At 39.3% G+C, this 27,874-nt stretch overlaps 2 protein-coding genes across 2 annotated transcripts in view; one reads left to right on the top strand and one right to left on the bottom strand.

Moving 5' to 3' along the window:
* Nucleotides 1-6,803, top strand: part of RPGRIP1 (RPGR interacting protein 1) — a gene marked incomplete at both ends in the record, with an annotated part of 102,945 nt that extends 96,142 nt beyond the window's left edge. The window contains 3 exons of the mRNA XM_079699150.1: nucleotides 2,535-2,619; nucleotides 5,495-5,625; nucleotides 6,691-6,803. Coding sequence (XP_079555276.1) covers nucleotides 2,535-2,619; nucleotides 5,495-5,625; nucleotides 6,691-6,803 — 329 coding nt within the window. The remainder of the gene's footprint in view (nucleotides 1-2,534; nucleotides 2,620-5,494; nucleotides 5,626-6,690) is intronic.
* Nucleotides 6,804-8,256: 1,453 nt separating this feature from the next.
* Nucleotides 8,257-27,874, bottom strand: part of SUPT16H (SPT16 homolog, facilitates chromatin remodeling subunit) — a gene marked incomplete at both ends in the record, with an annotated part of 34,090 nt that continues 14,472 nt past the window's right edge. Inside the window, 23 exons of the mRNA XM_079701321.1 lie at nucleotides 8,257-8,402; nucleotides 9,064-9,141; nucleotides 9,276-9,405; nucleotides 10,489-10,618; nucleotides 14,963-15,132; nucleotides 15,546-15,621; nucleotides 15,912-16,024; nucleotides 16,355-16,480; nucleotides 16,981-17,099; nucleotides 17,362-17,488; nucleotides 17,593-17,728; nucleotides 18,263-18,390; nucleotides 18,903-19,056; nucleotides 19,144-19,259; nucleotides 19,338-19,433; nucleotides 19,549-19,614; nucleotides 20,727-20,839; nucleotides 21,201-21,274; nucleotides 22,072-22,162; nucleotides 25,031-25,203; nucleotides 26,332-26,483; nucleotides 26,888-27,034; nucleotides 27,598-27,750. Of these exons, the coding sequence (XP_079557447.1) occupies nucleotides 8,257-8,402; nucleotides 9,064-9,141; nucleotides 9,276-9,405; nucleotides 10,489-10,618; nucleotides 14,963-15,132; nucleotides 15,546-15,621; nucleotides 15,912-16,024; nucleotides 16,355-16,480; nucleotides 16,981-17,099; nucleotides 17,362-17,488; nucleotides 17,593-17,728; nucleotides 18,263-18,390; nucleotides 18,903-19,056; nucleotides 19,144-19,259; nucleotides 19,338-19,433; nucleotides 19,549-19,614; nucleotides 20,727-20,839; nucleotides 21,201-21,274; nucleotides 22,072-22,162; nucleotides 25,031-25,203; nucleotides 26,332-26,483; nucleotides 26,888-27,034; nucleotides 27,598-27,750 (2,814 nt within the window). The remainder of the gene's footprint in view (nucleotides 8,403-9,063; nucleotides 9,142-9,275; nucleotides 9,406-10,488; nucleotides 10,619-14,962; nucleotides 15,133-15,545; nucleotides 15,622-15,911; nucleotides 16,025-16,354; nucleotides 16,481-16,980; nucleotides 17,100-17,361; nucleotides 17,489-17,592; nucleotides 17,729-18,262; nucleotides 18,391-18,902; nucleotides 19,057-19,143; nucleotides 19,260-19,337; nucleotides 19,434-19,548; nucleotides 19,615-20,726; nucleotides 20,840-21,200; nucleotides 21,275-22,071; nucleotides 22,163-25,030; nucleotides 25,204-26,331; nucleotides 26,484-26,887; nucleotides 27,035-27,597; nucleotides 27,751-27,874) is intronic.

A 27,874-nucleotide genomic window follows, 5' to 3' on the forward strand; every position in this document is an offset into this window, starting at 1 on the left:
CTTTCTCTGCAGATCATTCCCCCTCCCCCCTCCCTGACTACCCCCCTCAGTCCACCACACCACTTTTCACTTTTTCTGCTATTTCTTTTTTTATTTAACCCCATGTTTCTGAGAAATGATTCTATTGCAATTTCCTGATTCACTAATTCATTCCTGATTCAGACATTATCTGTTGACTTCCTATCTTGGCAAATAAAACTTATCTCTCTTGTATCACACCGTGCTCCCATACAGTTGGATCATAATTTAAACTTAATTTTTTTTTTTTTTTTTTTGCGTTACGCGGGCCTCTCACCGCTGCGGCTTCTCCTGTTGTGGAGCACAGGCTCCGGACGCGCAGGCTCAGCGGCCACGGCTCAGGGGCCCAGCTGCTCTGCGGCACGTGGGATCTTCCTGGACCGGGGCACGAACCCGTGTTCCCTGCATCAGCAGGCAGACTCTCAACCACTGTGCCACTAGGGAAGCCCTAAACTTAATTTTTAATTAATCGTAATTGTTTCTATTATTATGGATGTGTAAACAGTCTTGCAGGGCCAAGTTGTACACCATGATTATAGTCTCTTTCTTGTTTATATTTTGTTTGTCTCAATTTTTCATTTGCTTTATTTTCATTATACCTGTTGGGATTCTTTCTACATCCTCCAGAAGCCTTTTAAATTTTCAAATAATCAAACCTGTCAAATAATTTATCTTTTTTTTTTTTTTCCCTGAAGATCTCTCTTTATCTTCTTGTTCCTCTTTAGCACACTGTTCAGCTATTATCCCACTGCTGCCATTTGGAGAGTTTAATTTAATTCTATTTTATACTGGGATTTTTTATCTCCTGGGTCATGTGTCACCCTCTGATTTATTATATTTTAATGGATCATATTTTCTAGTAGCTTTTAAAGAAGGAATACACTGGAAGTAAATATTTTGAGATAGTCATGCATGAAAATTCTGCCCATATATTTCTCTCTCTTTTTTTTTTTTTTTTTTGTGGTACGCGGGCCTCTCACTGCTGTGGCCTCTCCCGTTGTGGAGCACAGGCTCTGGACACGCAGGCCCAGCGGCCATGGCTCACGGGCCCAGCCGCTCCACGGCATGTGGGATCCTCCCAGACCGGGGCACAAACCCGTGTCCTCTGCATCGGCAAACGGACGCTCCACCACTGCGCCACCAGGGAAGCCCTGCCCATATATTTGATTGATAATTAGACCAAGTATAAAAATGTATGTTGAAAACATTTTTCATCCAGAATGTCAAAGCAGTTGGTCCATGGTCTTTAGGTCCAGGCCTGGAGCCTAACGCTTGTATGAAGACTACCCTCTACCTCCCCAGAGGACTTTAACATTTTTTCTTCATTTTTAGTGTTCTTAAATTTCAGAATAATGTGCATATATTTTCTTTAATTGTTCCGGCCATTCAGTGCGCTCTTTAAATCTGGAAGCTCGTGGCTTTTAGTTCTGGGAAATTTTATTGCATTTCTTTGATAACGTTTTCCCCCTACATTTTCTCATTTTCTTAGTAGAATTTTGGATCTTCCAAATTGATCCTCTAATTTTATCACTTTTCTCCTATAATTCTACCTCTGTTTTTTTCTTTCTTTCTTTTTTTGGAGGGGGTGATTTCCTTAATTTTATCTTCCAGTCATTGACTAGGTATTTATTTTAAATTTCTAAAAGCTGTTTCTTGTTCTCTATTCCCCACCCCCAACTCACCCCCCCCAACCCTTTAAAAAAGTATATCCTTTCTTTACATCATAGGAGATAGAAGTTTTTCCCTCACTTGTGTAAAGTGAGCTCAAGGGTGGGCAGTCCAGGGCTGAGGCCACGTGATCAGGATCAGGGATCCAAACTCCCATCTTGCCTTCCTGTCCCCCTCATGCCTGTCTTCCATCCTTTCAGATGCCTCACGGTCCTTAATAGCAGCTGCAGAAAGGAAGGCTACCTCCCAGTTTCACACACCATGGTGGGCAGAACTCAATCATGTGGCCAAACCTAGCTGAAATAGAGGCTGGAAAACATAGGCTAATTTATTTGTCTGCAACAGTCCCATGTAGAAATGAAGAGGAAGAGGGGAATGGATGTTGAGACCTTGAGTTGAACCTACCTCAAAACCCAAATCTCTAGGCGGCCTTAAAAAAAAAAATCAGTGTCCTAGAATTCTTCCAATTGGGCAGTGGTGGGAGCACGTTTATCCTGGCATTTGGCAGGACAGCTTCCAACACAGAGTGTAAGGCTTCCTTTATATCTATCAGTGGTCGAAGCATTTTCTTAAAGGGCCACATAGTAAACGTTTTAGTCTTTGTGGGCCAGTCTCTGTCACAACTCTTCAACTCTATCATTGTAGTTGGAAAGCCACCACAGATAGTATGTAAACAGATGGCTGTGTTCAACAAAACTTTATGAAAACAGGTAGCTGGCTCATGGGCTCCATTTTGCCAATGTCTGCTTTATATCAATGTTTTACACATACCATTTATGAAAGTTTTAGTGCCCAAATAGCAGCAGTATATGATTCTTTGCTTTTTTCCCACTTAACCCTTAATACAGTGATAGACCTGGACCCAGTGGAGCAAAAAGACCGAAGGCAGTTTCTGTTCGCCATGTTGACTGGACAAGATCCTGAGCAAGGACAGTAAGCATCTGCTTCCCACTTTGAAAGACAGGAGACGTCACACAGGAATTTAGGAGTTTGAATTTGGCTTTGTGGTGATATGGAATATTTTAATAACTTCTTTCATATTAATATACTCCTAATGAATCTCCCATCTACTTGAGTCTAATTTATGTTTGTGACTAACTACCTGATAAATTATATCATCTCACAGGATTAGTTCATTTCTCACCCATGCCAGCCCCTGATAAGCGCTTTTTTTTTTTTTTTGAGGCAGCAATTTACTTGAATACTTAGTGCCCCCTACGGAAAGGACAAAACGCCTTGACACTCTAGGATAATTTGATTCATTTCTCTCAAACATAGTACCATACCATTGCTAGCTTACCGAATATTATGCCTTTATAATAGCAATTTTATTTTTGACTTAAAAATGATTTTTCTAACAGGAATATTTTGAAGTAAATTCTAGGTCTACTCTAAGTTTTAGGAAAGCCAATTGTCATTATTCATATAATCTGAGGAGCCCTCCTTTTAGAGGTTCCAGATGAAATGCCTGGGATATATATATAGACTAAACAATTTCTCATTTAGCTGATTTTGAAAATCAAATTTACGTGGACATCTGGGTTTTCTTTTGTTTTTGGCAAAATCTGGCAACCCTACCTCCTTTTCGTGTGTGTGGGTAAGAAGTAGCATGGGACTGGTGTTCTAACCCATTACTTTTCTAACAGCCCAATAAATTTATTTAATTTGCATTTACTTTGTCTCCAGTTAGTCCTAAGAAGGACTGAAAAAGGAGCCAGTTGAAATAAACCGTGAATCTGACTTCAGTATCACGGTGGACTTAGACAGATATAAGCTTACTGGTAACTTTTGGAAATGGAAAGAGATTTGGTCGTTTCTCTTTTGCATTAATGTTAAATTTAGCTTTTTCTTTTCTCCTCTCAGCATTCCTACAACTCTCTCTTCCTTTATTCCTTTACAGGGGTAATCTTTTTCTTTTCTTTTTGTGATCTTCTACTCAATTTGATTTCAATTGATTTTACCTTTGATTTTCTTTTTGCCTGTATGATATAGCAGATAGAACATTGCCTTTGTAATCACACAGACTTGGTTCTGAATCCTGACTCTTCCACTTGCTATCTCTGTGATGTTTGAGGTATTACTTAATTTGAAGGCTCCAGTGAGGATGATACTGAAATAATATAGTTTACCTAAAGCACTTGCTATTGTGCACGTGATGTGGTGATGTGAGTTACCATACGTTTCCTGGGAAAATGGGTGGAGGAGTCAGTATTATCCCTTTGCTTTGTTGAAGTTCTCAGTACGGATACAGAAACATAATCACAAACGAATATTGCTTAATGACTGAATGCATCACTTTCAGGATTTCTTCTTCTCAGCTTAATCGTGTTTAGCTGTGATTTAAAACGCTTGAATTTTTGGTCCTATTCTTGCTCCCTTAGCACTTTCTATTAGCCACCAATGTTAGCTTTTTAAAAATTAATAGGAATATGAAATGTCCAGAAGAGGCAAATCCAGAGAGACAGAAAGTAGATTAGTGGTCACTAGGACTGAGGGAGAGAAGAGTGGGGAGTGACTGCTTAATGGGTATAGATTTCTTTTTGTGGTGATGAAAGTGATCTGAAATTAGATAGTGGTGATGGTTGCACAACATTGTGATTATACTAAGAAACATTGAATTGTACACCTTACAATGGTTAAAATAGTAAATTTATGTTATGTAAACTTTACCTCAAAAAATTTAATAGGTATCACTTTCTGGAATTCAATATCATTCTTTGCTAGACTAAGTCAAGGTAATAATAGTCAGCCTTCTGTATCTGCAGGTTCCCCCCACATCCATGGATTCAACTAATGGTGGATGAAAAATATTTGAAAAAACAATTCTAGGAAGTTCCAAAAAGCAAAATTTAACTTTGCCATGTACCAGCAACTATTTATGTAACATTTACATTGTATTTACAACTATTTATATAGCATTTACATTGTATTAGGTATTATAAGTAATCTAGAGGTGATTTAAAGTATATTCTATATGCAAATCCTACACCATTTTATATAAGGGACTTGAGCATTGGTGGATTTTGGTATGAGGTGGGCCCTGTAATTGCTGTTAACTGCTCACTGCTTAGGAGGAGCTGTGCTGTGTTCTTTACAGTATCATCTTCCAAGACTTACAACTCTAAGGCATACACTTTTTATATTCATTTTGCAATTCTGTATTCCTTCTGTTTCCTTTACTTTGCTCAGGCTTGGTATAACACTTTGATTTAGAAATGTAAAACCTCTTCTAACTTCCATAATCTTGGTTTTTGTTCAACACCTCCACTGCCCATTTCAAATCTTTCAGCAAAACTGTAAACCATCTTAAAAGGAATTATATCTCAACGGTTGAGACAACTTGATCAACTACTTTACCTCAAGTCTTAGTTCCTTCCAGACCTGTTACTTTATTTTTTTTTTTTTTTTTTTTTTTTTTTTTTTTTGTGATACGCGGGCCTCTCACTGTTGTGGCCTCTCCCGTTGCGGAGCACAGGCTCCGGATGCGCAGGCCCAGCAGCCACGGCCCACGGGCCCAGCCGCTCCGCGGCATATGGGACCCTCCCAGACCGGGGCACGAACCCGTATCCCCTGCATCGGCAGGCGGACTCCCAACCACTGCGCCACCAGGGAGGCCCCCAGACCTGTTACTTTAAATTAAAACGACTTCTCAGTCTCTTGCTGTTGTAGTCTTGTAAAATGGAGGAAAGGGAGAAGTGATTCAGGGAATACAACGTGTAATTTATGGTTACTTTTATCCTTTTTTTTTTTCTTTAAGCCTAAGGGTATCAGCAGTACTGAGTTAAATGGATTTTTTTTCCCCCTTTAGTTTAAAGTTTACAGTGGTAAGTGATCCTATGGATGAGGAAAAGAAAGAATGTCAAGAAGTAGGCTACGCATATCTGGAACTGTGGCAGATCCTGGAATCGGGAAGAGACATCCGAGAGCAAGAGCTAGACAGTGAGTGATACGTTTCTGTGCTCCTCAGTTCCACTTATGTCTAAGGAAATCATCCTAATAGTGAAAACATTTTGTTTTACCTTTAATACATAATTACCACTACAAAGTTGATGAGACAATCTGGATTGAAATCCCTACAGCTATATTTCTTTCTAGATCAAGTATGAATGTAATCAGTTGTGTATCTTAGCCCACATACCTCCTGACAACTAGAATCTATTATGAATCTCCAGTGTTTGAGACATGGAAATTTTGAAAAGACACATTGTTTTGATTTCATTCAAATTTAAACATCAGACTTTCTCTCTGCCCTTATTGACTCTGTTCTGAAAACTGTGTACCTTGTTTCCTCTTACCCACCCAGAATGGTCATGCTTGATTCTAACCTCTTCACTCCCAACATTTCAATCATAAAATCCTATTAATTTTACCTCTTAAGTGTTCTGAATCTGTCCCCACCTCCTCTGTTAAACTTCAGAACCCTTCTTTTCTCTCCTGAATTACTCAACAGCCTCATGACTACCTTCCCTGATCTACTTGTGCCCCCTTGGAATACATTCCCCAAAGAATGGACCCACTTTTCTAGAACCCAAATAAAAAACTGTGATTTCTAATCCCTTCAGTTAAAACCACATTCCTTACAAGACAAATGGCTTGTTGTGCTCTGGCTCCTGCTTATCAATACAGCTTCATTTCTGCCATTTCTTACAGTTTTCCAAACTTGTCCTCCTATCTTGGCACATGCTCTATGTGCTTAGAATATCTTTTACTTTTTGAAGACTAATGGATTTTCTCCAGAAAACCTTTTCCAATTCTCCATTCTGGATTGGTGCCACTTCTATGTGTTCCCAAAGCACCTAGAGTTTTCATCACAGCACCTACCATACTATACTGTAATGACTGTGTTTTCCATAGTCTTCCACCAGATTAAGTCCCACTAAAATATGAGGTATAACTTTATTTAGTATCCCCAGCACTTAATGTGGAAAATACCAGGTATTTAAGTGTTTGTTTTTCAATGAATGACACTGCTGTCTCACATGTTTCTTTTTCCTTTCCCAACAGTTGTGAGCCCTGAAGATCAGGCTAACCCCATAGGAAGGCTGAAGGTGTCCCTTCAAGCTGCTGCCGCCCTCCATGCTATTTACAAGGAGATGACTGAAGATTTGTTTCTGTGATGGGACAAGTGCTATTCCATTCTAAACCCTGAGGGAACCATAGTAAAAAGTCTCTTATAAAGTAACTTGTTCTACCATGAATTTGGTTTACTATGATGTCTCAAGCTAATGATGAAAGCTTAGAATGATGAAAGTTTCTTTCTGAGATATTAGCTGGATAAAGGGAATTATTATCTAATGGCTTAGCACTTTTCCAGGCGAGAAGCAGGCTTGCTTTCAGAAACTGCAAAAGAACTGTCACAGAAGGTGAATTTACAAAAACAAAACAACAACAACAAAAAAAACCCACAGTTTATTATCTCTTAGTTCTTCCAAAATTGAAAATATCAAGTCCTACTGCTAAGGAGAAAATAACAAACAAACAAACAAAATCTGAGACCCCTCCCCCCTTCTTCTCTTAAAGTCACAGAACACAGAAGGAACTGCAGTGGGACAGGTGGGTGCAGAGAGAACCAGGAGGGAGAGGATGGCAAGATAAACTCCCCAAATACTTAAAAAGCTGTTCAACAGAAATTGTGATAAATACAGGACAATGCGAGACAAGTAAAAACAAGGAGCAGCAGTGACGAGAGGCTGTGTTGTAGATGTGGCCTCTCTTCCTCTTCTCTTTTCTCGTCAGGGTATTCTAGGCCCAAGGCATGACTTATCCCTTCCAGATCTAAATGTTGACTCCTTTGAGCCTCCTTCTAGATTTCCACTAGAAGCAGTACATGACACACAGCCATTTTCCCCCATATATCAGAAAAAAAAAAACAGTGGTAATTCTGCTTCTACCATTGTACCATGTGTGAATTTGTAAAGAAGATGAAACCGAGCCAGGGAGTATCACTGCTTCTTATGTCTTCCAAGGCAGCAGAAATACCTCAGAATCTGCATGAGGCAAGAAAGCAGAACTCAGATGGAGGTACCAGCCTGATCAGACTCACTAGCTCAAGTTGTATGGTTTACACCATTAGCAAATTCCAAGAACCTTTTCTTGAGTACTGCAAAGATGGAACTTAAAGAGATGTGAGGAAGATCATGGCAGTAGGGTAGGATGGAGGATTGAATCTGCTGGTCAAGAACCATGGTACAGGTAGTTAAGGGTCACCTTGTACCAATGTCTTGGAAATACGGCTTTGAGACATCAAAGAATAAGATGTCAGAAGCCAACGATGTCCTGGCAGAAGGTGACAGGAAGAGAGAGGAACGAAACGGTATTTATCAACAGCGGAAGCCTCTGCCCTTCTTCAAGAACACCTCCTCCCTTGCCATCTGGATGGGGCCATTGGCACGTGTCCTGGTGGGCCTGGAATTCCCCAAGTAGATTGGTCCGCACAAATGGCCCCCTAAACCCATAAACACAAATGGCAAAACTTCAAAAGAAAAAAAGGAAAAATACAGTTTCTATGTCATGTAAAATTTTCAGGGATTGGCTGAAGGAAGAATGGAGCTGAGGGCCAAAGTTCCGAAGTTACTTCCTCTTTTTCTTGGGAGGCGCAGAGCTGTGTCTGGAACCTCGGTTAGCGCCTCGGCCTGAACTGTGCACAGATGCCTTCCTCTTCCGGCTCATACTGCGACTCTGTTCCTCTTCCTCCTCATAGCGACTTTCACGGTCGGCTAAACAGAAGAACGTGGCACTAGTTAGCTAGAGGTTAGCTTTAGGTATCTAACACTGTTGCACACAGCATGAAATAATACAGAGAAGGTACTCTGGAGTCAGTTTTAATCTTTACTCAGCTGCTTACTAGTTGTATCATCTTGGGCAAGTACTTAACCTTTCTGAGCCTTGGTTTATTTATAAAATGGAAAACTGTTTTAGGATTAAAGGTAATCTATGCAAAGGACTTATCACAATGCTTGGGATACAGTACAGTACTTTCCTTTTCATCTTTCATTTACATTTGGCATTTGGTTTCAGAGTAATTAAAACTAGTACTACAAAAACATTCCTAACCTGGAAGAGGCCCAGAAAACTAGACTATTATAGGACTTAGATTTGGAGACCAAACAGCCTAATTTTGGAGCCTTACAAGACTATCATGGCTAAGGGCCCACCGGGGGGTTGAGCAGATGAAAAAAGCATCCAAGTCGGCAGAGTTGTGCCACCTGGAGAGTATGGACACACTCCAGACCTCATTTTCTTCTCTGGTCAATGAAGTTGTAGCTGTGGCTCCACATCAGTTTTATATTGTTCTTATGTTACTCTTATTAGGCAAAAAATATCTCAAAATATTGAAACCTGTGCCTCAAAAAAATAAAACAACAACAACAAATCTACCTTTTCGGGCTTCTTCCTCCAGTTCATCCCAATCCTTTCCACTCTCTTCTTCACTGCCCAATGATTCCTTGGAATAATCTGGAATAACATTGATTAAGCATTATTTATTAGACAGGAATGGAAAATGGAATGATAAAATTTTTCCCTTTTAAAGCCTCCAGAAATGACATTAGGTTAAGAAGTCATGAACACTTTTTCCTATGAAGACTAACCTGATTCTTCAGCTTCTGATGAATAATCTTCATCACTGTCCTCCTCCTCTTCTTCATAGTCATCCTCTGAAGGATTAAAAGTCTCATCTTCGATTTCAGACTCAGAATCTCCTTCCTCAGCATCACTCCCCTGGTGAATTAGAGAGAGCATAATACTATACACTGGGTGTTTTCCTTTTTTTTTTTAAACACTTACTTTATTAACTTAATGAATTAATTCAACCCACTTAGCACACCAGCATTATTTCTATTTTACATGAAAAAATGAAACAAAAACACCCAAACCCCTGAGTGACCAAGAGATAAAAAGACTTAATTAAAATTACTATAAGGTACAATCATTAGATACCCTAAATATCTCATTCATTTTTTTTGTGTGTGTGTGTGGTATGCGGGCCTCTCACTGTTGTGGCCTCTCCCGTTGTGGAGCACAGGCTCCGGACATGCAGGCTCAGCGGCCATGGCTCACAGGCACAGCTGCTCCGTGGCATGTGGGATCCTCCTGGACCGGGGCACGAACCCGCGTCCCCTGCACTGGCAGGCGGACTCTCAACCACTGCGCCACCAGGGAAGACCCTCATTCATACTTCTTAAAGGGTCACTTCATCCTTCTTCACCCAGAAAAATTAACCACAGACATATTCTTGGTAATAATGCACTATGCAGAGGTAGGAGGGCAATTTTGTGTGTGTGTGTGTGTGTGTGTGTGTGTGTTTTTTGCGGTACGCGGGCCTCTCACCACTGTGGCCTCTCCCATTGTGGAGCACAGGCTCCGGACGCGCAGGCCCAGCGGCCATGGCTCACGGGCCCAGCCACTCCGCGGCACGTGGGATCCTCCCGGACCGGGGCACAAACCCGCGTCCCCTGCACCAGCAGGCGGACTCTCAACCACTGCGCCATCAGGGAAGCCCGGAGGGCAATTTTTTAGAAAACAATTTTTTGCAAGATGACCTGAAGAATTTTCTCCCAATACTAAGAAATTCTTTGAAGGAACAGTTTTTGTAATCTCAAAACTTGTCAGTGGCTACCAATGCCCAATTAATTTATCATTTACCTGTAAAACTAACTTGGAGAAACAACAATACCAAGTTGTATTCAGAGCTTCTCCCGTTTGATCTGGTCCCTTACGTACTACTTATATGGCATTCTCCTAACTGCCCAAATGGTAACGGGCAACACTATGTGCCAGAAAAGAAACCCCACACTCACGCACCTCACCCTCAGGTTCCAGGAAAGACCAGCCACCTTGTTCAAAGAAGCCCTCAGGGTCATCAACAATGGTCTTCATAATTTTAGTCCAGTTGAGGGACTGTACTCCTTCTGTGTACTTTAGGTCACAAGAACTGGGAAAAATAACATTATAAAGTCAAAATCAATCCTCTATACTTTGTGAGAACATCCCGTGTCATCTTGGTCACTAGCATCTCTAAAGAGCAGATACCCTTTGCATACTTGGGAGCAGGTATTCTTTGCACTGTGCCACCACAACGTACCCAAACATCTGATGTCTGGTCTCCCAGAGCACTAGCCCTCACAAGAGATCACCTTTTCCTAGTATTTAAAGTGCCTTGTGTTAAGAAATGCTCAAATGACATTTATTCACGTCTACTGAGGAGCACAGAATCAAAGTGGGTGGGAAAGAAGAGAAAAGAAAACCAAAAAACAGTAATAGTAAGGACCACAACAAGAAACCTTCAGCATAAAACCTGTCTGAGATAGCATCAAGCCATTATGGGCACAGTCATAAACACTGAAACTTCTGCTTCTAGCCATGATGGGAGTGACAAGGACTAGATTTACATTTTCACCTTGAACAACCAGAAAACCAAACAAAATATGGAACAACAGTTTTCAAACAATGCATAAAAAGCAGCACAGGACTAAAAAATCCCTGTGGAACTACACAATGGAATGAACAGCATCAGGAATGGTAAATATGTGAGTAAATATAAAAGACTTTCCCCTACTCATTTTGTAAATTAAAGGATAGCTGTTTAGAAGCTAAAATAACAAATTGTGGAATTCACAGTATATTAGAAGTAAAATGGATGAATAATAATAGCAGAAAGGATAGAAGAAGAGAAATGGAAGCATAACAACCTTCTAACAGATGTGGTATATTATCTGAATGCAGACTGTGATAAGTTAAAGATGTATATGTAAACCTTACAGTAATCATTATAAAAGTAAAACAAAGATGTGTAGAGCTAATCAGCGAACTAGGAAGATAATCATAAAGAATCATAAAATTAAGCTAGGGACTTCCCTGGCGGTCCAGTGGTTAAGACTTCACCTTCCAATGCAGGAGGTATGGGTTCCATCCCTGGTCAGGGAGCTAAGACCCCACATGCCTTGCAGCCAAAAAACCAAAACATAAAACAGAAGCAATATTGTAACAAGTTCAATAAAGACTTTAAAATTGGTCCACATCACAAAAATCTTTTAAAAAATCATAAAATTAATCTAAAAGAAGGCATAAAAAGAGGAGAAAAGCAACAAGAACAGATGGGAAAACAAATAGCAAGATGGTACATCTACTGGTGGTCCAGTGGTTAAGAATCCACCTTCCAATGCAGGGGATGCAGGTTTGATCCCTGGTCAGGGAACTAAGATCCCACATGCCATGGAGCAACTAAGCCAGTGCACTGCAACTATTGAGCCTGCATGCCACAACTACTGAGCCCGTGCACCACAACTAAAGAGAAGCCCACGTGCTGCAACAAAAGTCCCGCATGCCGCAACAAAGATGCTGCAATGAAGATCCGGAGTGCAGCAACTAAGACCCAAAGCAGGTAGGTAGGTAGGCAGATAAATTGACCTTCTTTTAAAAAAAAAAAAAGAAAAAGAAAAAAAAGATGGCAGATTTAAACCCAGCCATGCTAATAATTATATTAAATGTAAATGGCCTGTTTTTAGCAATCCCATTAAAAGGTAGACATTCTCAGAATGGATTAAAAAAAGTAAGACCCAAATATATGGTGTCTCCAAGTAAATCACTTTAAATATAAAGTAAGTTAAAAGTATAAGGACAGAAAAAAAGACACCATACAAACTCTAACCAAAATAAAGCTAGAAGTCTATACTAATATCACACTGTGTAGATTTCAAAACAAGAAATGTTACCAGAAATAAGAAAAGACATTTCATAATGATGGGGGGGAAAAAAAAGTCGATAAACCTCTAACCAGACTGACTAACAAAAAGAGGAAATTATCAATATTAGGAATGAAAGGGGATATATGATTGCACAAATACTAGAATTGATAAACTTAGACAAAATAAACCAGTTTGTTGAAAGATACAAGTTGATTCTAGAATTTATGTAGAATAGCCAAAATAATAATAGCCAACTTTGAAAAGGAGCTAGATGGGAAGACTTACACCACCTGATTTCAGGATTTACTATAAAGCTACAATATTCACGACAGTACAGTATCAGTGTAAGGACACATAAACCAATGGAACAGAATACAATACAGAATTAGACCCTCTCCTACATATTCTTTTTTTTTTTAAACAAAGATGCCAAGGTAGTTCAATGGGTAAGGGATAACCTTTCCAACAAATGATAACTAGAATAATTGGCTACATAGATGCAAAGTATGAATCTTGATTCTTACACCACAGTAAAAAAAATTAACTCAAAATGGATCACAGACCTAAATATAAGACCTAAATCTATGGAACTCTAGAAGAGAACAGAAAATTTTTATGACTTTGGGTTAGGCAAAATTTATTAGATAAGACATAAAGAGGAGAAATTACAAGAGAAAAAAGTTGATCAAACATATTTCATGAAAAATTCACACTCTTGGTCTTTAAAAGACACCTTAAGAAAATGAGAAGGCATAGAAACTACTGGAAGAAAACATATGCAAACCCTATATTCGATGAGGGACTTGTATCCAGCCTAAAAAATTCTTAAAACTCAGTAATAAGACAAGCAATGTGATTTTTAACATGGGCAAAAAATATGAATATACTTTATTAAAAGTACAGAATGACACATAAGCATAAGAAAAGATGCTAAAAATCATCAGTAATCTTGGAAACGCAAACTGAAACCACAATGAGACAGCCACCCACCACAATGGCTAATACGGAAAAAACTGACAACACCAAGTATTGGTGAGGATGTGGAGCAACTATAACTCTCACATGCTGCAGGTTTTCCAGCCACTCTGGCAAAGGATTTGGTAGCTTCTCATCAAGTTAAACATACACTTAACCATAAAACATATGACACAGCAATCCCACTCTTAGGTCATTTATCCAAGAGAAATGAAAACGTATGTCCATACAAAGACCTGTACATAACATTTATAACAGCTCTTCATAAGACCCCCAATGGGAAACAACTCAAATGTCTATTAACTGGTAGATGGGTAAATAGAGTATGGACTCTCCATACAGTGGAATACTATTCAGTAATAAAAAGGAATATAGTAATGATATGCAGAACAACTTGAATCAATTTCAAGAGCATTATGCCAAGTGAAGGATGAAAGATACAGATTACATACTTGTACAATTCCATTTATGTGAAATTCTAGATGAAGCAAAATACACAGTGGCAGAAACCAGTGATGGTTGAAGGGAGGGGACTGACTATTATAAAGGGGTATGAGGAACTTCTGTGAGTAAAGGAAATATTCTATATCCTGATTATGATGGTAGATACAAGACTGTACACGTTTGTTGAAACACATCAAATCGTAATACTTAAACTGATGAATTTTATTACATGTAAATTGTACCTCAATAAAGCTGATTTTAAAGTCATACAAATTTAATAAATATTTGTGATACCATATCACTTACCTGCATATGTTTCTTAGGAAAATCCTCATATTAGCTATAAATTTGTATCTTTCTCAAAGTCTATTTCTAAGCTCTCTCAACCCATTTCTTTTTCTTTTTTTTTTTTTTTTCCTCTTGCGGTACGCGGGCCTCTCACTGCCGTGGCCTCTCCCGTTGCGGAGCACAGGCTCCGGACGCGCAGGCTCAGCGGCCATGGCCCACGGGCCCAGCCGCTCCGCGGCATGTGGGATCCTCCCGGACCGGGGCACGAACCCGTGTCCCCTGCATCGGCAGACGAACTCTCAACCACTGCGCCACCAGGGAAGCCCTCAACCCATTTCTTAAGAGGAGATTTATATTTACAGTGCCTCCCCTTCACAGGTAAGTGGAGGGGGAAGGAGGGCAGAGCAGTCTACACTCATGGCTACACATGACTCACCCTTTACCTATGTAGTGATGTCTCCCTTTTTATTGGGGTTCCGGTACTTCTATGAGGAATTCTTTTAGCTGCAGTGAGTATATGAATGTCAAAGGCTAAAATAAAAATATATTCCCTCATCTTTTAGTAAAAATAGAGAACCAGAAAGAAATATCCCCCACTTTTTGTAAATAGTTACACATGTGTATAGATCTTTTTATATATCCATCAAGTAGAATAAAAAAAGATCTCAGATTTTGATTTTCCTATATCCATAAACTACTGTTAAGTATTCAGGAAAAAGTGGCTCTATGTCTAACAGATCCCAAATTTTCGAGTCCTGGTTGATAACAACCCAAAGGCAGTTTCACTAAGTACACCAGCAGATTTTATGTATGACATACCACACTCATATTCTATGGTACAATGCTCATGGGCTAAGAGGGAGATTGCTGGCAGGTCTACTTACTTCAACCATTCCTTGATGGGGTCAAGAGAGGCAACAGGAATGGCATTGATCATTGTCACTTTCTTGCTGTAGTCCTTGTAGACGATTACCATGTCAAAGTTCTTCAGGTGAAACTGGACTCGCTCAAAGTGAATCAGCTCCACTTCATCCAACGTCACCACAAAAGGTGGCTGTCAGGAAAGAACAGGATTATTTTCAGAAAAATACTTCCCACAAAGCACCAGCATTTTCAAACACTTTCAGGATCTAAAAATCACTACACAAAGGATAACTAAACTGTTTTTTTGTTTGTTTGTTTTTTGGGGCAAAGACTAAATACAAGATACCAAGAAGCCCCAGCGAAAGGATCTGCAAGATCAAAATCTCTCCTCAAGGAGAATACATTTAAGGAAATTATGTAAAGAAACTATCTTTAAAAACCAAAAAGACTTTTAAAGAATCATTTGTTCAGTAAGTTTTATATCTAAGATAAGTATCAAAAATGAAAATCCAAAGAAATAAGGACCTAGTTTTCAAAATGTCTACCCTCTTGCTTTCTCTTCTCTTACACTTGTTTTCCTAAAAAGAGGTCAGAAATACTCACCCACTCTGTAGCATTTACCAGCGCACTACTAGTGGGCTGGAGGAGGCAGGTACTCCTATAGGGAGCGCCATTGAATCTGAAAGACAGCAAGAAACTCACCTAAGATGGGGCTCATTGCAAGAGAAACTGCTGCTGCCACAACAGGCTTCTTTCCTTTTCCCATTCCAAACACAACTCCAGCATGCTTGCTGGAAACTCATTTCCAGAGGGAGCCTCTCAGTCTTAGCCATTCACCCCAGCCCTTAAACATTTCCAAGAAGGAATGGATGTCCATAGGAAAAAGGACATGATATATCATGTTAAATTATTATTAAAGGAAGAATAACTAATTTTTCTAAAGGCCAAAAAGAGAAGGAGATACATTACCCCAAGTCCCTAAAAGGCACTTCAAATTCCAGTTCCTCCTTAGTTAGAGCCTCTACTTTCTCAATGAAATTTTTAAAGGCTGTTTTCAGTTTGTGCCTCATTTCTCGTTCCATCTGCACAAGAAAAAATTACGAATTAACTATAGTTATGACTTTACTTGTTAATAGTAATCCCTTCAAAAAGCATGAAGTGCTTTTGTAGTCCTTAATTCTGATAACTATGATACTAGCACAGATACTTTATTACAGGTCACCATAACATTAACTGTAGAGCTGAGCCTGCAACTTAAGTCTAATCCATAAGCCATAGCACTACACCATGCCAGCAGATACTTGAGAAAGTTCTGCAGATAGTTTCAGGTGTTGTTTATAAAATATAACAATTACTGAACTCAGATCACTGGACTGCATCCTACCTCACTCCCCTGCAAAACCAAATTTCACCTGCTCAGCATAGAGGTCATCTCGGTCATGCATATGCTGATGTTTCCCCAAGTCTGTGGTGATCTCCCCCACTTCTGTGTAAAACTGCACATCTGTGTGCCGCTTCTTCCCAAACATGATGGCATTCTGAGGGCACGAAGCAGAAAGAACAAGAAAGAAGTTATAAGACTTCTTCCACAAAGAAGTCTACACAACAGACAAGCAAGATAACAACAAAACATGAAAATATTAAAACATCTATACTGGAAACCACAGCATTTATGTAAAAACAGTTAAACCATCCCTGGTGTCATCATCAATAATGACATCTGGGAATATGAAAGAGTATAAATTTTTAAAAGATTATGCTGGTAATAAATTGTCTAAAGCAAAAATTTTCTATTTCAGAAACAGGAATTTGGAGAAGACCTTATACGTTTCGGAGGTCATTATATATCACACCAAAGGAACAAACATGCTTAGCACCTTCTAGATGTCAGGGACTGTGGACTTTATAAGCATTATTTGATTCAATCTTCCTGATGATCTTATGTGATAGGTGATATTTTTCATCACTATTTCAAGGGAAAGAGGGAGATAGAAAGATCTTGCCGAAGAGCTCACAGCTGGCTGATAAAAAGATATACCTTGAGGTGAAAGTGCAAGACAATAATCATTTCCCCATCACACGGCTGGAACAAAGCATGCTTGATGTTATTGTATAGAATATCCACTTTGTCTCCTCGGACAGACGTGAAGCGAAAACCTGCGGGGGAAGAAAGGAAGCAGCTAAGTATCAAGGAACATCATCAGGTTAGGCCAGAAGATACTGAATCTTTTCTGGCTGATTTGAACAGGGTCAGAGGAAATGCCAATAAGGTACAGAGCTTTCCTTTCCTTCTGGCCATACAGCGATGTCAAAGTAGATTCCTCCAAGCACTTCCTTGTCCTACTATATTATCTGATCTGTCATTCCTACAAATGTGCCCCTGAAGACAAAGCCCTGGCACATGAGAGATCATCCATACCATTGACATGGGCCTCCAGTGAGCCTTGCATCCTCTTTTGGGCAATATTCGGGCGAATGTACAGATCTTTCAGTTTGGGATTACTCCGGTTTAGATTGATCACCAGTGAGTCTTGTTTCACAATGCCCTAAGCAGAATGAAAATCAATGTGAATTTTCACGTATCTTTCCATGTCCCCAAAACCCACATGTGTCCTTTTGCACAAAGGTGGTTGTTGGTGTTCAGGTTCACCTCCTTCTCTTTTTCTTCTGCTTCCCGAGTCTTGTAACGCTTCTGCACTTCTTTTATAATTCGGAAAGCATTCTGAAGGTTCAAGGCTGGTACTGTCTGTTCTCCAGGTGCCTTCATATTTGAAGCTCGGTATGTACTGCAGAAAAGGGGAAGCACTTATGTGAATTTCTTTATTATGCCAGGTAACCTGCACTCATTATTATGTTTCATAACTGGTTTAATATCTTTCAGGAGAAAAAGGTACTACTGAATGATGAAACAATGTCTGGAAAGCTGAAAAAACCTCCCTTTCTTCTCTCTTAAACAGAGAATATTATAAATGACTAATCCATTGGGTGGGGGAAACACACAAATATTTCAAATCCAGCATAAACTTCCCCAAATTATCCTATTCCACCTCAAGAATCAATAGACTCCAATGTGGCACACATTTGAGATTTTATCACCAAATATGTATATAGTGAGGATAAAATATCTTCACAAGGATTTAAATTAGGTTCCATCCTCAAAACAGTACAAAGTTAGCAAGGTGAACCTAATCAAGTGCCACTGAGGAAGGTGCTGCCATTCACTAGAATGGGGGAGAACACAGCACAGAGAACGAAATGTTTCTGAGGGTAGCACTTCTGCCAACAGGCATTTGGGGATGGTTGTTTTCCTGGGAACTCACATTTCCTTGACAAAAGTGGCTTCTGGGTTAGGAAAGATGTTGCCCTCATTCCTGCCCAGAGCACTGCCTGGGCAATAGAAGTTGATTCGCAAGTAAGTATAATCTCCTTCCACAGACATACTTATATTCTGTTCAAAGAAAGGAAAAGCATTAGCAAAATAAACAAACAGATTTCTTTCCTAGATAAAGATCAGTAGCTATAGAGATGCTAAAATTAAGTTAGTAGTTACAAGCTGCTAAACCTAGCTTGTAATCCTTAATCTAAAACTAATAAACTACATATTTAGCCTATTTTTTTATATGACCAAATGTATGTTTCCAAAGGAATCAATGAGTTCTCAAAGTTCTTTCTCTGTGCCACATTTATGAAAACAGTTAAAAAATTCTCAAAGTTCAAAGAGAAATAGGCAAATTATGTTTCTAGACTAGATCATTTAACTTTCTCCAAAGTGCAAACTGGAAAGGAAGGAAAATGACAGCAGGAGATTAGGGAGACGGGGAAAGTGAGTAATGCGGGAAAGGTAGAGTCAGAAGGAGCAGAGTGTGAGAGACAATGCAGACAGGACCGTCATCTATGATAAGCCGGAGAGTCATCTATTTTAAGACACTGTTTGGATGGAGCTTGATTCAAAGTTAGTACCTTTATTGTGGCAATGTGAAAAGGCGTCGCAATGCCAAACACAGGCATTATTACAGTCTCGTATTTCTTATCAATATAGATCTTCATTTCCCGAATATGTGGTTCCTTAGGCATCAAAGATGGGTTTTTATAGGACACATTAGATTTACGAGCTCTGGAGTGGGAATAAAATGTTTTTGAGAAATTTCTGCACATCACATATAACCCTAAAACAATCTTACTCCTCCATGCAAACTCTTACTTCTGAATCTGCTGTTCCCCTTTCTGTTCAGTCAATCGCCTCTTTGCTTCCTCGTTGAGTTGAGCTGCCAGTTCTTTTTGATGTGCTCTTCGCTTTTCTTCTGCAGTCATCTCATTCTAGAGAAGGGAAAACCCAAGTTATCAAAACCTGTGAACCATCAAAGTAATACAGTAAACTTAATACAGTAAGCTTACTCGTGTTCTTTCTGTAAGTAATGCTGCTCGGGAACCTCTTCCCAACAGGTCCTCAGCCTCATCTTTCTCCTCTTCCTCTTCTTCCTCATCCTCATTCTATGGGGGAAAAAAAATCATAATCAGAAATTCAGGTCTTAATTATTTTAGCCAATATTGTTTATCTTCCTCACTGTATCAAACTTCCTACACCACTCATTTATCTTCTTCCTACCTTTAGAAAAATCCCCACGTTCTTCACTTTCTTCTTCACAGAAGTGAGAATGGTAGCTGGGCCATCCTGGAATACAAGGAGGAAGTCAGACATCTGTAAGAGCATTTAAGTGAAACACTTTCACTTTCAAACCCAGTAAATAGCTGGGCCACGGTCTGAACCTTCTGGTACTAAAAAATCTCTGACAATAAAACCAGTTATCTTCTGAAACACACATCAGGAACTACAATTTGGGAGGCAACACTGGGATCATGATTAAGAATACAGGCTTGATTTGAAACCTGGCTCAACCACTTTCCAGCTCTGTGACATTAGATAAGTTACTTATACTTCTCTGTGCCTCAGTTTCTTTATCTGCATACTTGGATAAGAGTATTTACTTCATAGGGTTATTGTAAGGATTCAATGAATTAATGCATAAACATGCTTAGCCTATAATAAGAGCACTTAAATATTTGCTATTATTAAGAATCAGTTCCTGCTAAGTCAAAGAAACCAGTCACAAAAAGACCCCAAATATCCAGAAAAGGCAAATCCTTACAGATAGAAAGTCAGTGCCTAGGCCTGAGGGGGAAGTGGGGAGTGACTGCTAATGCACACAGGGTTTCTGAGGTGATGAAAATGTTCTAAAATTAGACTGTGGTGATAGTTGCATAACTGTGAATATACTAAAAATCACTAAATTGTACACTTTAATTGTATGGTATGTAAACTGTAGCTCAATAAAGCCATTACTAAAAAAAAATCAGTTCCATTATTAGAATCAGTTCCTGACATTATCATAATCAAAGTTCAAGCCACAATGTAATAAAGGGTTTGGCTTAAACAATCTCTATCCCTAGCTGTATTAGGCTATCATAGGGATCTCTCCTTCCCCTTAGCTAGCATTTAACAAATATTAAAAACAAAAAATCCACATAAAATAGATAAGCAATAAACAAGAGTAAATAAGGATTTACTATGTAGCACAGGGAACTATATGCAGTATATTATAATAATTTGTAATGGAAAATAATCTGAAAAATATATATAACTGAAAACTTTGCTGTACATCTGAGACTAACATAATATTATAAATCAACTATACTTCAATTTAAAAAAGGGGGGGGAACCATAGGGCAAAAATGCACTTCCAAAGTAAGTTCATGACCACTCAAAGTGGAAGAAGCAATACATACCTCATCCACAAGCACCGTGTCACCAATGAATAGGGCATAGGTTTTCTCTTCTGGTTTCTTCCCTTCCTTGTTAGTCAGGTCTGAGAATCCCAAATTGATGCTGAAAACCATTCCTAAAAGAGCAAAACAGGAATGAGTCAATGACTGTGAAAGGATGGAGAAGTGTGATTTTTTTTTTTTTTTTTTTCTGCGGTATGCGGGCCTCTCACTGCTGTGGCCTCTTCCATTGCAGAGCACAGGCTCTGGACACGCAGGCCCAGCGGCCATGGCTCACGTGCCTAGCCGCTCCGCGGCATGTGGGATCTTCCCGGACTGGGGCACGAACCCATGTCCCCTGCATTGGCAGGTGGACTCTCAACCACTGCGCCACCAGGGAAGCCCGAGAAGTGTGATTTTATACAGAATAGAGGGAGACAAAGCTAAAAGAAAATTTTCAAAAAGGTTATTTTTCTATTGCATGCATGTAAAACTCACCTTTCTTCAGTTTGTACTGATTTTTACTATTAATTACTAAAGAGCCTTCACGGAATTCAATGCCCATTCCAAACCTAAAAAAGGAATGAAGAGAAACTTCAGCAATAGGCTAAAAGACCTCTAACCTGAGTCAAGTACAATATATCCTATTTCAATTTTCAAGATAAGGCAAGCAAACATGCTGAGTGATTTGCCCCTGCTGATCAGTCAGTTAAAGAAGATCTGAGGACAGTTTGGGTTAATATGTTGAAAATGACTTTCTAATTAAGTACTGCACATAACACTTATTCTATGTAGTAGAATGCGATAACTGGCTTCATTAAGTCACCTAGGCCAAGACTTGGTATAGGTCAATATATTTCCTCTTGTCCATCAGAGAAGTCCAGAAATAAACTATATACCCCAACTAGCTTCCATCTAAGGAGACTGCCTAGAGCTTTTGTTTCTCAAATGTCTTTGGTTCTGTAAGATGTTATTAGGTATTTCTAGGTGTTCAGTGGTCAAATACATTTGAGAAACACTGGATAAAATAAAAATTGAAAAAAGAATTTAAATAGTAGGATATCTCAGAGTACTTAATTTGCAAATATGAGCTGAGGTGTTCTAAGAAAGGAAATATAGTATGTAATGTCTCCTCACATTTGTAATTTAAGGCTGGAACACTATTGGCATCTACTACATTGGTCTGGAAAAATCTCCACCCTATCCCTGGGAGCAGAACTCAAGTATTTCTCACATTCTCTGATAACACAATGTGTCTGGCACACAGTTAATAGTCCACAAATATTGGTTGAATCATCTAAGAATATTTTGCCTGACTGCCAGTCATGAAAATTGACTCAGAGTGACAATGTATATCATAGCATCTTACCCAAGGTTTTTGGTAATTCTGTTCAGCAGCTCTGGCTTCTGCTTTTTAACCACATCCATGACAGCATTATATACATCACATATCTTCACACCTAATGAGACAGACATGGGACATTAAAGCATCTTTCAGGAAAAAAAAACCCAAAATCACATTTTTTTAATCAACATTTTTTTCACCTATTAAGTCCACTAGGGACTTCCCTGGTGGCATAGTGGTTAAGAATCCGCCTGTCAATGTAGGGGACACAGGTTCCAGCCCTGGTCTGGGAAGATCCCACACGCCGTGGAGCAACTAAGCCCATGTGCCACAACTACTGAACCTGCGCTCTAGAGCCTGTGAGCCACAACTACTGAAGCCCACGTGCCTAGAGCCCATGCTCTGCAACAGGAGAAGCCACTGCAGTGAGAAGCCCCCACACCGCAACAAAGAGTAGCCCCCACTTGCTGCAATTAGAGGAAGCCTGCATGCAGCAACAAAGACCCAATGCAGCCATAAATAAATAAATAGATAGAGAGATAAATAAATAAATAAATGTTCCCTAAAGCAGGGTTTCTCAAAGCATAAAATAAGGAATACAGTTGCAGGAGTGGTAGGACTTAGAAATGTGCATTTTAAAAAACAATCTGCCTGGTCATTCTTTAATTACACTGTTTTTTAGAATCACTCCAATGAGACTGTGGAACCCCGGTTGGTCTCAGTGAAATAATTTAAGAGTTGATAAAAGGTATCACATTAAACTTATTATACATTTTGAAAAACAGGACTACTAAATGGGTGAATTACTGCTGGAAGAACTCTGGACTTAATTTTTCAGGGTCTAGGATATGAATACATATTTCAAGCCAGATATGGTAGCCTCAGAGGGGTTTTTTTTTTTTTTTTTTTTTTAGTTTCTGCTTTATAACAAAGTGAATCAGTCATACATACACATCTATTCCCACATCCCTTCCCTATTGCGTCTCCCTCCTTCCCACCCTCCCTATCCCACCCCTCCAGGCGGTCACAAAGCACCGAGCTGATCTCCCTGTGCTCTGCGGCTGCTTCCCACTATCTATCTACCTTACGTTTGGTAGTGTATATATGTCCATGCCTCTCTTTCGCTTTGTCACAGCTTACCCTTCACCCTCCCCATATCCTCAAGTCCGTTCTCAAGTAGGTCTGTGTCTTTATTCCCGTTTTACCCCTAGGTTCTTCATGACATTTTTTTTTTTTTAAATTCCATATATATGTGTTAGCATACGGTATTTGTCTTTCTCTTTCTGACTTACTTCACTCTGTATGACAGACTCTAGGTCTATCCACCTCATTACAAATAGCTCAGTTTCGTTCCTTTTTATGGCTGAGTAATATTCCATTGTATATATGTGCCACATCTTCTTTATCCATTCATCCGATGATGGACACTTAGGTTGTTTCCAGCTCCGGGCTATTGTGAATAGAGCTGCAATGAACATTTTGGTACATGTCTCTTTTTGAATTATGGTTTTCTCAGGGTATATGCCTAGTAGTGGGATTGCTGGGTCATATGGTAGTTCTATTTTTAGTTTTTTAAGGAACCTCCATACTGTTCTCCATAGTGGCTGTACCAATTCACATTCCCACCAGCAGTGCAAGAGTGTTCCCTTTTCTCCACACCCTCTCCAGCATTTATTGTTTCTAGATTTCTTGATGATGGCCATTCTGACTGGTGTGAGATGATATCTCATTGTAGTTTTGATTTGCATTTCTCTAATGATTAATGATGTTGAGCATTCTTTCATGTGTTTGTTGGCAGTCTGTATATCTTCTTTGGAGAAATGCCTATTTAAGTCTTCTGCCCATTTTTGGATTGGGTTGTTTGTTTTTTTGCTATTGAGCTGCATGAGCTGTTTATAAATTTTGGAGATTAATCCTTTGTCAGTTGCTTCATTTGCAAATATTTTCTCCCATTCTGAGGGTTGTCTTTTGGTCTTGTTTATGGTTTCCTTTGCTGTGCAAAAGCTTTGAAGTTTCATTAGGTCCCATTTGTTTATCTTTTTTTTTAGTTCCATTTCTCTAGGAGGTGGGTCCAAAAGGATCTTGCTGTGATTTATGTCATAGAGTGTTCTGCCTATGTTTTCCTCTAAGAGTTTGATAGTTTCTGGCCTTACATTTAGGTCTTTAATCCATTTTGAGCTTATTTTTGTGTATGGTGTTAGGGAATGATCTAATCTCATCCTTTTACATGTCCCTGTCCAGTTTTCCCAGCACCACTTATTGAAGAGGCTGTCCTTTCTCCACTGTACATTCCTGCCTCCTTTATCAAAGATAAGTTGGCCATATGTGCGTGGGTTTATCTCTGGGCTTTCTATCCTGATCCACTGATCTATCTTCTCAGAGGGGTTTTTATTATTAAACTACCTAGGACTATGATCTCTAATTGGATCTCTCAAGATCAACTTGAGGTATCATGGGGGAATGGTGCCTGGAAGCTCTGCAGAACATGAGTGGGCTTACGAAGTAGTTTGAAGGTGGTAAACATGAAGTCCCATTTAGCCATCTGGGAGTGAAAAGTCTCAAGGCAAAAGAGGTGTCAAGTGCTTTGCTTTTGAGGTAGGCAGCTGCTTGCTTAGCAGGGTTGCTATTAGATCTTCTCTCAAACTAAGATTCCGGGTATCCATTCAATATAGGATTAATATTACACAGCCTGTTGGGAGAGATACTACTTCTCAGAACTTTCTCAAGAAAAGTAGTAAGGCCAGAGTATTTTATGAAGATCTGGACACAGAGGCCTAACCAGTCAGAGGTTTTTTTAATCAGTATAAAACCACAATAACCACCCATGCATAAAAGAAAAGTACACTGAGGAACTAAATGTTAGGATGACTGGAGGTTAGTAAAATCTAATTCTATTTACAGTACAAGAGCCTCAGGGATAACCATGCCCATAAATGCTACATTTTTGTTACATGATTTCTAAACCTTATCTAAGGCACCTTACCGTGTCTTAGTTCCTTTAGCAGCTCCTCTTGAAGCTGAAGCAAAAAGTTGTAATTTTCTTGAACCTCCTGAGAAGGATCAACCATCAAAGTGCGAACAAGGTTGGAGCAGTAAGATTTGAAGCGAATACCCATGGCACAGGTGATGGCCCCAAAGTGCATGTGATTCTTGTCACTAGAGACCAAAGGAAGAAAGTATTTCATTACACAAACTAGTGAAGTCCTTAGTATCACTAACACACACATCTGTAATCACTACCTTTCCCTACTATATCCCAAAGCTGAAGCGGAAAAATGACTTAAACTTTTTTTTAAAAGAAAGAACAAATCAGTTTATAAATGCTCTGGAGTAACCTTAATGGCCAAAGCTTTTAGGATAAAAATTCAGTAAAAAGTTGTTGTATCCTAAGTATGTAAAACATATACTGAATTTTATTCATTATAGCCTAACAGCATGGTGGTAAGGCATCACCTTTCCACCAGTCCACTATGAATTCACTATGAATTAATCCTTTCCAACCAACCAGGAACACAGCATTCTTTACAGTATTTTTATTTTTATTTTATTTACTTATTTATTTTAAAGCCTATGGTTATAACATCATTGCATGTATGTATGGATGGATGGATTTATTTATTGGTTGCGTTGTGTCTTAAGTTGCGGCATGCTGGATCTTCGTTGTGGCGCACGAGCTTCTCTCTAGTTGCGGTGTGCGGGTTTTTCTCTCTCTAGTTGTGGCGCGTGGGCTCCATTCAGGGTGTGTGGGCTCTGTAGCTGTGGCGCACGTGGTCCAGAGCACGTGGGCTCTGTAGTTGCAGCATGCAGGCTCTTTCATTGAGGCGCGTGAGCTCAGTAGCTGTGGTGCGTGGGCTTAGTTGCCCCACGGCTTGTGGGATCTTAGTTCCCCAACCAGGGATCGAACCCATGTCCCCTGCATTGGAAGGCAGATTCTTTACCACTGGACCACTAGGGAAGTCCCCTCTTTACAGTATTTTTTAAAAATTAGAAGGGGAATTACATTACGATATATCTAGTAAGACTTTTTTTCAACATTTTGCATTTTTCTCGGCATTTTAAATTACCTGGAAAATGCTTACAATCAAATACTCAAGTAAGAAATGAGTAACTGTGAAATAAAATAAAAATATGCATAGAATAAGACAAGAAGATAATGTAAAAAGCAGGCTAACGATTATTCTTTCTCCTCCTACTTTTTTGAATTCCAGAATGAGTCCAAGAAAGAAACAGGCCAAAGGCTGAAATGCTCTGGTTGTTGTTATATTTTGAAATTCTCCTACTTACCTCACCACACTGAACTTGAGGTTATAGTTGCCACCACTCTGAATGATAGGAGGGTAACACATTTCCACAGTAGAAGGGTCTGCCCCAGCTAGGTATTTTTTCTCTTCTATGGCCTTTTCCACAGACTCAGCCAGTTTGCTGTGTCGAACTTTCTGTAAGTATATCCAGAAATAAAACAATACTTACTAGAGAGTGGCAGAGGGGTGTTGGGTTTTTGGATATCACCATTTGAGGATAACATATATCCTGATATCATATAGGATGCTATAGAAGTCTTATGAAGTGGTTTATGCGCCACTTAACATACTGGTGTACATGTAAAGCAAATTTAGAGAATATGTGGAATTCACAGCTATTCAAGGAATTCTCATGTGAAATACTGGGTAACCTCCAGAAACTACAGTGCAGGTTTATAGTTATTCTGAAAGAAAGCTGGCACAATTACACACCAACTTATGTATCAAAGGAAGCCGAACACACACCAAAAAGCGCTGCATGGGAGAGACTTCCTTCTGCTTCATTAAAACAGTAAAAAGACGCCCCCCTCTCTTTTCACCTCATCTGCATCGACTATTTCCATGACTCTTTCCTTGAAGAATTTGTTGAAGACCTCAGAGGTGATGCTGGCTGCTTTCTTCATTAGATTGAGCTCTCCATCCTCCTTTACAGCAATGGTATAGGCCACAACTGCACTGATGTCTATCTGCAATCAAAGCGATAAACAGTTTCTAACATGCAGATACAGAATTGCTAAAGAAATATCTCTCCCCCAAGTCAAATATTATCAGTGATGATATCTGGTTATTTAATAGCAAACTGCTCATCAGCAGTCTGCAGAATATCTAAATCTCCTCTTCTTGGGTTGAATAAACATCTGAAAGAGCTCTTTACCAGGTCACTGGTGTATTCTAAGAGGCATTAAACTAATGTATCATTTAAAATGTAAATATAAATGCCTCTCTCTCGAGGTTTCCATAAAGGCTGAAGGAAGGCAGACAGGAAAGAAAAGAAAAACAAAGCAAAATTTTTTTTGGACAAGAGATTTTCCTCAGTTTCCCTCTGAAGTACCTGAACTCTCTCCTGAATGCCTCATTCCTAATTGGAAAGTAAAACTGCCTTACTGCTCAGCCGAAGGGAATGAAAAATGGAAATGTGAATGAATATATAGCTTTCCCAAAACAAATTCTCTGCATTATCTGTTATGGAAGCTCCTCACAATTTTGTCTTCTCAACTCTCAGTGTGCCTATTTCCAAGAGTATTCTTACTTTGTCAAAGCCCTCTTTGTTGAGGCAGTCATTCCAGCTCTTCATGAACTCTCCTGGGAATTTGTCTTTGCTGAACACTCCAATCTTCTTGCCATTCTTGCTTTCTTTAATGGCTTCAATCATTTTATCAAAGCTGCTCTTATTACTTTCATTCTATCAGTGCCACAGGGAGGAAAAGGGGTTCAATTTCAGAATTAGACATCTATGTTCTACTAGTACTAGGCAGAGAATATTCTAAACTACAGAAAGAATAAATTCTATTTCCCCTTCTACTACC

Source organism: Hyperoodon ampullatus (assembly GCF_949752795.1).
Source record: "Hyperoodon ampullatus genome assembly, chromosome: 3".
In the NCBI taxonomy this organism is placed as follows: domain Eukaryota; kingdom Metazoa; phylum Chordata; class Mammalia; order Artiodactyla; family Ziphiidae; genus Hyperoodon; species Hyperoodon ampullatus.